Source organism: Leucoraja erinacea, chromosome 4 (assembly GCF_028641065.1).
Source record: "Leucoraja erinacea ecotype New England chromosome 4, Leri_hhj_1, whole genome shotgun sequence".
NCBI lineage: Eukaryota > Metazoa > Chordata > Chondrichthyes > Rajiformes > Rajidae > Leucoraja > Leucoraja erinaceus.
The window spans coordinates 50205794-50215785 of NC_073380.1; the positions used below are offsets into that span (position 1 = coordinate 50205794).

Below are 9992 nucleotides of genomic sequence, written 5' to 3' on the forward strand. Positions count from 1 at the left end.
CACAGGTTAACGCTCATTGTTGCTGCCGTACTTCAAAAATACCTCTGCAATCGTCAGTTGCAAGTTGAACAGTCAGCAGTAAATCCTGGGTAGGCACAAAATGCTGGAGTAACTCATCGGGACAGGCAGCATCTCTGGAGAGAAGGAATGGGCGACGTTTCGGGTCGAGACCCTTCTTCAGACAGGGTCTCGATCAGAAACGTCACCCGTTCCTTCTCTCGAGATGCTGCTGCCTCGGTTACTCCAGCATTTTGTGTCTGCCTTCGCTTTAAACCAGCATCTGCAGTTCTTTCCTACACGACAGTAAATCTTGATTACGATACTGTCCTTGCCTTATTTACATCACCATTTCCTCCCAATCTACACCATTCACTTTCTTACTGTGACTCATGCAAGTTTGCTTCACACATTTTTAAGATAACTTTAGAGACGGCAAAATCAATTTAAATTGGCTTCAGATACCTGGGACACTAGTTTGAGCATGAAAGTTACATCTGGGAGGGCAGCACAGTTGTTTGTCATGCAGACCAATCAACAACTCCGTGGTTATAAGCCAGTTCGGTATTACGACTGCGCTGGCACAGGTCATAGGTTGCTCAGGCTTAACACACGCAGCCGCCTTGTCGCTGCATGGGTGCAGGCCTGCGTCTCATCCCTATCCAGCCGCCGCTGGGCCATCCCCGTCCCCTCCGGAGTGTCCCGTCCGCGGGCGGCCGCGGGCAACACCGGACGGGAGCTCGTCTCCAGCTCGACTCTGCCTGTTCCGGTGGGGCGCTGTCCCATCGCAGGCCCAGGCACACAGGCGGCGCAAAAAGGAAGCACCAACTCCAGCTCAACCCTGCCCGTCCTGTCGGTGGGACGTACTCGACCTGGGGCCAGCGCTTTCCCTCCCCTCGATTGCTGCGGGCCTGGGCCGACACTCCCATCCATGGACCTCTGGATAGAAGAACCTCCTTCAGACTTCCTACACGTTAAACTTTTGCACCGTGGTTGGGATGGATGGGAGTGGGGATTTTCACGGGCACAAGGAACAAATGACCTAATGTTTGCGTTGAGTGAACTGAGTATTCTTAACATCCTCACCGTACACCGGCGTTTTGTGAGAGTGGTTGGATCCCAGCTTCAGCTCAACCAATGTCGATCACATTATCAGGACAGGCGGCGGGGGAACAGGAGCTGATGTGAGGCTTCGGCGATGCTCTGGAATCCTAGTCGGCTGCTGCCGAGCAGCGGGGTCGAGGAGGCAGCGCCCGACCCAGGAGTAGGGGTGCCTGTTCTTCCAGCAGCGAGCGGAGAGGCACCAGCTATCGCGGGCCTCTCACCTGTTGGGGGCTCTGACTCCTGGACCCCGGGATCCAACCACTCTCACAAAACGCTAGTGTACGATGAGGACAGTAAGAACACTCAGTTCACTCAACGTAAACTTTAGGACTACGTATAAACACTGCTGTATTTTCTACATGGTGAAACCAAAATGTATAAAAATGGCTTTTATTAAAATCTGACAATGTGCACTCTAACCACATGTGAATTTTTCTATTACAAATCGCAAATTGTGGAGTACAGGGGCAAATAAATAAATGATGGGTCTTTGTCCCAAACATTATGGAGGGCACTGTAGGTCAGGGCTTTGATAAGCTTGCTATATTTATACATCACAACCTGCCGTCTTTCACCAGTAAGCCAGTTTTAGGTCCATATGACCAAGTCACTGTGAATCTCGTGCATCTTAATCTTCTGGATCAGCCTACCATGGGGGCCTTTATTAAATTAAATATCTTATTAAAATCCACATACACAACATCCGCTTCCCTATCTTCATTGATCACCTTTGTCACCTCAAAAAAATCGATCAAGTTAGTAAGTTTTGACCAGCCATGTACAAAATCATGTTGGAGTAAATCCTATCACAAAGAATTCTCCCCTAAGAGGTCTATAGGGATTTAGAATTTCCTGGATGTTCTCCATTTCCCTTCTTAAATAAAGGAACAACTTTAGCTACTCTCCAGTTCTCCAGGACCTCACCTGTGGCTAGAATGGGCGTCAAGATCTTTGTCAAGGCATCCACAATCTCCTCTTTGCCTCTCTCAATAACCTAGGATAAATCCCATGAGATCCTGGGGATTTATCCACCTTAATGCTCTTCAAGAACTCCAACACCTGCTCCTTCTCAATCTCAAACTAACCTTGCAGATCAGTAATCTAAATTTGGCATATTAATAAAGTCAATTAAAGCTCGTATAACAGAGAGAGCAAAGGGGGAGATACAGAGCACCAAAAAAAAATCTCAGCATTGTTGCACATCATTTCCATTGATTATACATGCAAGAGATCCTCTTGCACCTGACAGAATGGAAGTTCAATCCGAGAGCACTCAGAACTTGGACTTCTTCCAACCTCCTTGAAGGGAAACACTGATGAACTTTAACGCTACTTTCAATATAAAAGGACACAAAGTGTTGAGAGTTTGGCTTGGAGATACAGAGTGGAAGCAGGCCCTTCTGGCCATCGAGTCCACGCTGACCATAGATCACCCGTTCACACTAGTTTTATGTTATCTCACTTTCGCATCCACTCTCTACATACCAGGGGCAATTTACAGAGACCAATTAATCTTCAATCCCACATGTTTTGGGATGCGGGAGGAAACCAGAACACCTGGTGGAAAACTTCATGGTCACAAGGAGAACGTCCAAATTCCACACGGACTGCACTAGAGTTCAGGGTTGAATCCGGGTCACTGGTGCTGTGAGGCAGCAGCTTTACCACTGCACTTGACTAAAGAAGAGTTCCAACCCCAAATATCACCTACCCACGTTCTCCAGGGATGCTTCTTGACCCGCTGAGTTACTCCAACACTTTGTGTCCATTTTGTGTAAGCCAGCAAATGCAGTTCCTTGTTGCTTCACTTTCAATATGTTATTCTGGCTTTGGCCATTTGGGAATTAAAAAATGTTTAAGATCAAGACCTTGACGTTGGCGTGAAGCTCACAATCTAAAGGGCAACATTGGCCCCTGCCCCCCTGAATGCTGCAAATTATGCAAATCTATACTCAGGAAAAATGCTCAACAGTCTCTGTAAAGCTAGGTAGGAACTGCTGCAGATGTTGGTTTAATCTGAAAATAGACAAAATGCTGGAGTAACTCAGCGGGCCTGGTAGCATCTCTGGAGTGATGGTTTGGGTGACATTTTGATTTAAGACCCTTCTACAGACTAGCCAGGGGAAAGGCAAGTCAGAGATATAGACAGTGATGTAGAGAGCTAGAGAACAAATGAATGAAATATATGCGGAAAAGTAATAATGATAAAGAAAACAGGCCAGTCTAAAATCCTCTTAATCAAGTGGTAGGATAACCAAACCATGTTCAGTGTTCTATGCCCAACATACAGGCCTGAAGTTCAGTCAGCTCCAATGAACAGGCCAAATGAATCATGTTTTCAAAATGTCCATGAAATGCACAACATCCCATGACTGCTCAAAGTGCAGCAGCAGCATTTGGGAAGGCAACAAGAATCCAAATTCCATTTGTTAGGAACACACACAAGCTCAAGTAAACACCAGAAAGAAAACAACACTGCCCAGACTACGCATTTATCCTGTCAACACATTCCCTGCCCCCTTCCTGTGACAATCTGTAAGTCGTACATTAGCACCAGCCACTTCAGAAGTGGAATGGAAAGTCATCCCTGGCACTGCCTATCAAGAATAAACCTTAAATTATGAGTTCTGGCAAGTATTAACAAGTGATTCTATCCATTTTGCATTCAGCAGCTAGAAAATCTTTGCTCCATTTTCAAAGTTCATTTGACTTGTTGACATTGAGGGGGAGGTTTAGTTTATTGTCACATATACCAAGGTACAGTGAAATGCTTTTGTTGCATGCTAATCAGCCAGTGGAAAGACAATACATGATTACAGTCAAGTCATCCACAGTATACAAGATACAAGATACATTTAATTGTCATTTGGACCCCTTGAGGTCCAAACGAAATGCCGTTTCTGCAGCCATACATTACAAACACATAGACCCAAGACACAACATAATTAACATAAACATCCATCACATCGCTGTGATGGAAGGTCTAATAAACTTATCTCTCCACTGCACTCTCCCCCCCCCCCGATGTCAGAGTCAAACAAGTAAAGCTAACAAAGCCCCGGCTGGCGATGGCGATTGTCCCGCGGCCATTAAAGCCACCCGGGTGATGCGACCGTTCGCACACGTACAGATACATGCCCCTGGGAATAATGGCGGCCACATTTAACGTTTAGTGCAAAATAAAAACGGTTGTTTTTTTTACTCCATTTTCCACCAAGTGGATCGATCTCCGACCCGTACAAACAGTCTCATCATTGGGAGAGAACGTGCCCGCGTTTATGGTGTCATCGGCAATCTTGCCGATGATTTTGAAGCACAGATCTGAATCTACGACTAGAAACTCAGACAATAGACAACTCAGGGCAGAGTTTTTGCTGCATCTACTGTAGCTGTTTCACGTGGGGTGGATCAAACTAGCTCAGACTTGGCTTGTGATAATAGGACCATCAACTGGAGGGCCACGGTGAATCCCCTACTCATCTCTTCTCGCGATTATGCTCGGCTCTTGCATTCTTGAGTTGTGCTTGGTAATCAAGATCAGTGGCATTCAATAAGTTGCTCGCCACTATTCACAACTTCCTCTTGGGGTTGGCTTCCAGACATCTGTTCGCCAAGGCATCACTCATTTGTACAAAATAAGATCATAGGTGATAGGAGTAGAATTCTGCCATTCGGCCCATCAAGTCTACGCCACCATTCAATCGTGGCTGATCTATCTCTGCCTCCTAACCCCATTACCTCCGACACCTGTACTTATCAAAAATCTTTCTAATCTCTGCCTTAAAAATATCCACTGACTTGGCCGCTATAGCCTTCTGTGGCAACATACTGTCATGGCCAAAAACTCTGCACTTTGCAATGGACATTCTGAAAACATCTTGCAACTATTTAAATTTAAGAACCAATCAAACACAAATCAGAGAAACCAAACAGGAAAATCATTTATTTTAAAAATCAGATCTAAAGTTCAATGCCAGGCAAACGAACATTCAACATAAATCCGAAAACCAATCATGATGCCAAAGGTCGAGTTATGCAAATTGAAGAATGATAAGGAGTATTTACGAGAACTGGTAGTGCATAATAGGAGGCATGCTGTAAACAAAATGCAAGCATTTTTTTTTATAGTAATAAAGAAAGTGAAAGGTTTAACTGCTGCCAATAGTTTAACTTCCCCAAAGATCTCAATTGCTTACTGAAGTATGCCTCCATGGATTTTATACATTTCCTATTCAAGTGTGTCATGCAAGTGCCCCTTTGGAAACTTCAGTCAACATACAGTGTCAATAGACTGTTCAATCAATTTGGTGACGGGGGAAGTCTGAAAGGGACGTACGGGAAGAAAGGGACACGGCAGATGCCAGGACATAAAAGCTAACCTTCATCTGTTTATTTTTCTACTTGATTCCACTTGTGCAGCAATGCCCAAAGTGTTCAATTCAATTTCTAAATTGTTTTTCTGGATATGCAAACTTGCTAGGGAGATGAATTTAGCGATATAAATGCTGGAATCTGGCTAAAATCTATCTCCAGAGATTTAAATAGGAACAGAACTGTTGCAATAGTTCACCAGAATCATAAAGGTCAAAAACCATATGTTCAGTAATGGCCTTTTCTTCACCAATACATTGTGCAGAAACTGGCACACCAATTACAAATAGATCAGTCACTACATTTAGTTTAGAGATAGAGCGTGGAAACAGGCCCTTCAGCCCATTGAGTATGCGCTGACCAACAATCACCCATATACTAGTTATACCCATACACTAGTTCTATCCTACACACGAGGGACAATTTAGAGAAGCCAATTAACCTGCATGTTTTTGGAATATGGGAGGAAACCAGAGCAGCTGAAGGAAACCCATGGGGTCACAAGGAGAACGTGCAAACGCCACACAGATAGCACCCGAGATCTGGATGGAACCAGGTTTCTGGTGCTGTGAGGCAGCAGCTCTATTGCTGCACCATAGTGTCCCCGATTTAGCACACCCTGGTCCAGACTCTAATATTAGGACATAAACAAGCCTTCTAAGCCTTCTATAAAGCCCTCAATTATCCCAGCGCTCAAGGCTACTGGTGACAAATTTATGCAACTCCCTTCTCCATTTCAAAACTGACACTACATGTACACTGCTGGTGACTACATTGCATCCCTTTCAAAACAAAATCTCCTCCTTGGGAAATCAATGCCCTAAATTAAACATCAAACTCCATCCAGTATGAAGTCTGACCAAAGCCCGGAACACATTCCCCAAGCTTCACAACAAGGTTTAAATGTTTCAAAAGGAAATACAAAACATGCACTAAGCACAATTCAGAAACAATTCAGGAAGTATTTACCGCAAAAGTAATTTCAACGTTGCTGGAAAACAATTACATGGGAAACAAACCAATGATCAAAAAATAAAGAGCTGCCATTATAATGGTAGGGTTTAAACTATAAAGTATTTTTTTAATTTTTCATTGCTGCAAACTGAAACTGAAAATTATGGAATCAATCGGACTATATCTGCAGTCTCATGGCAATGGATACATTCAGACAATCAAGGAAACTCATTGTTGACACTTAGCAATGAGTGAATGCTAATTATATAGCAATTTTTTTCCCTAAATACCTCTTGATGTTAAACATTTAAAACAATTATTCATGATCAAAACAGAATGTGCAAATATCAGAGGGGGGTTTTACATTGTAGAGCCTATTGCGTCTGTGCTCCGTTTTGGATTTGGAACATTTGCAAGGATGTATTACATTTTCACTATGGATATGCAAGGTGTTATTAAGATTTAAAATTAGCAGGGCATGTGGCATAAATAGAGTGATACAGTGTGGAAACAGGCCCTACATCCCAACTTGCCCACACCAGCCAACATGTCCTATTTGCTCTAGTCCCATCTGCCTGCGTTTGGCCCATATCCCTCTAAACCTGTCCTATCCATGTATCGGTCTAATATTTACTTAAATATAGCGATAGGAGCTGCCTCCTCTGGCAGCTCATTCCATCTGCCTGCCACCCTTTGTGAGGAAAATGTTACCCCTCAGATTCCTGTTAATCTGACATGAATTTGTTCGAAAAACAAATTAGAAAATGCTGCAGATGGAGTTCTTTAAAATGATACAAGCTTAGATAGTATATACAGAGAAAACACTATTGAGAGGGAGACTCCACAATCTTAGTTATTCCACTAAAGGAGTAAAAATTAATCACACTTATTTGCCATAGAAATGCTAGTAGCTTTTATGTTATATATTACATAGTTCAATGTACAAACATTTTACAGCTTCACATCTATTAAAATGAGGCTTTGTTTATACAGAGGCCATCTCCAGGTTATTAACACCCAACATGGACTCCCCATGTGTCTAAGTCCCTATAAAGTTATTAAATTCAGAAGTCCAACCTACGTCCTATAGGGTTATCCTACAAATGGCAGAACTAGTTTCCTTTCATTCTCCATTTTTATGAATTGTTCCTTCACACCAGTCCCGCACATTTCGTGACAATAATGTGGAGGTAGATTACAACAGGGTCATTTTGGTGTACTTTCTGGCTTAGAAGAAAAGGCAACTTAGAGATATTTGTACAAATGGAATCCATTTGTTACCCAGGGACAGCCGTACCATGTTAAAAAGTACCTTTGTGAATTGATCTCATGAGCTTTGAGGATTCAAACAGAACAATCATGTCACAACTAGTTATGAAAGTAAGCACAGATGTTTCTCACCTGCCATCTAGTTAAGGGCTTTTGCTTTAGTTATACAACTTCTCACTTACCCAGATCCAAGATTTTCCAAAAGTGCTATCTTCACTTTCACAATCCCCTTCAAACGAGGAGTCAAAGTCCTTCATGTACAATAATATTAAAGAGTATTTCCTTGCCAAACTTTTTACAAAGTGCAGCTCGTTGTATCAGTTTCACCAATACTACAGTCTCACAGGTAGGTGTCTTCAACATGCATGGAATTTCAAGTTTACCAAATGGCCTGTTATAAAGTACCTCAATTGAAAAACAAAAAAAAGTCGCTAACCAATAGAAAACACAAATCTGTACCAACCTCTTAACAGAAAGATAAAAGGACACGGTCAAAGTCTGCTCAGGGATGGAACTGATAGGCCAGTCACGCCTCTTTCAAACATAATCTTTTACCCAACAGGAAAATTTCCAAGAGATATATGGAAGCTTGCAAATAAATTAAATGCTTCTTAAAAATGGTATAAATAAACATTTGTTAATGGCATAAGTTCAGCTTTGTTGAGAGATGCAGCGTGGATCAGCCCACCAATCCATGCCAACCAACGATCCCTGCACACCAACACTATCCTACACACACTAGGGACAATTTACAATTATACAACGCCAATTGACCTACAAACCTGAATGTCTTGGGAGTGTGGGAGAAAACTGGAGCACCCAGAGAAAACTCACGCAGTCACAGGGAGAACGCACAAACTCTGTACAGTCAGCACCTATAGACAGGATCGAACCTGGGTCTCTGGCGCTGTAATGGCCCTGTCTCATGGTGCGAGTCCACCCACAAGTGACCCCGAGTTTAAAACAAATCAAACTCATGGTAATCACGTAGAATTAACGTAGCAGGAACGTCGGAATTCGTAACGCTAACGGCAGGTACTCGGGAAACTTGTTAACTCATGAATATCTTTCAACATGATGAAAGATTTCCACGAGAGAAATTTACTCTTGAAGCAAAATTTTTAAACTTTTAAACTCGTTGTAAGAACGTAGTAGCTCGTGAGTTTACCGTAGTGACTCGTGAGTCTACCGTGGGCACTCTTTAACTCAGCGGGACAGGCAGCATCGCTGGAGAGAAGGAATGGGTGACGGGATGACGTTTCCAAAATTCTTCTGCGTCTTTGTGTTACTCCAGCACTGTGTGTTCACTTTTTGTCAACCAGCATCTGCCCTTTCTTGTGTATGACATTATTTGTGTCCGTGGCAGTTGATTGTTGCTCCCTTCAGTTTCCCAGGGCGTCCGGATGGGACTGGAGTTGGGAGGGAAAGGTGGGGGAGGGTTGGGGTGACTTAGTATGGGAGACAAGTGTAGGAGAGGTGTACTGACTGTGTGGGCAGACACTTTGGTAGTGATTGCCCATGGGGTTCACTGCAGTGAGCATTATAAATAGTTGCCGCAAAAAAAAAGAAAGATTTTGTGTAGATCTGGTATATCTGGGTATTGAAGGCGCTTCTGGTCTGCAGTGTGCAATAGTCATCAAAATACACTGCATCTTTAGAAAGGAAAAATACAAAACATGTCAATCCCACTGGATAGGCCTTAGTCATGGTGCTGTACAACATGGAAACAGGTCCTTCGGCCCAGTTTGGCCGTGCCGTCCAAGTTAGCGTCTTGGGGTAGTACTATTTGCCTGCATGCGGCTCATAGCCCTCTAAACCCTTCCCATCCATTTATCTGTCGTTAATAACCTCAAGAAAATATTAAGTCAACGTGAGCCTGCTTCAGTTTCCTGGGTCCAATTCAAGAGAGAAGTCTCCCCCCTTTCCAGGGTTAATTGCTCCACTGTTTATAATGCTCTCTGCATTATGAAGTCCTCGACAGTGAACCCCATGGCAATCACTACCAAAGTGTCTGCCCACACAGTCAGTACACCTCTCCTACACTTGTCTCCCATACTAAGTCGCCCCAACCCCCCCCTCTCCCTCCCAACTCCAGTCCCGTCTTGACCCCCTGGGAAACTGAAGGGAGCGACAATCAACTGCCACGGATACAAATAATGTCATACACAAGAAAGGGCAGATGCTGGTTGACAAAACTTGAACACACAGTGCTGGAGTAACACAAAGACGCAGCAGAATTTTGGAAACGTCATCCCGTCACCTATTTCTTCTCTCCAGAGATGCTGCCTGTGTTAAGG

The 9992-nt window shown here is 43.5% G+C and overlaps 1 protein-coding gene across 1 annotated transcript in view; it reads right to left on the reverse strand.

Moving 5' to 3' along the window:
- The window catches only part of lpin2 (lipin 2), a 90742-nt gene extending 82661 nt beyond the window's left edge, over positions 1–8081 (reverse strand). Inside the window, 1 exon segment of the mRNA XM_055634202.1 lies at positions 7878–8081. Within this exon segment, the coding sequence (XP_055490177.1) occupies positions 7878–7952 (75 nt within the window). The 5' untranslated portion in view covers positions 7953–8081.
- Between the last annotated feature and the right edge of the window lie 1911 nt (positions 8082–9992).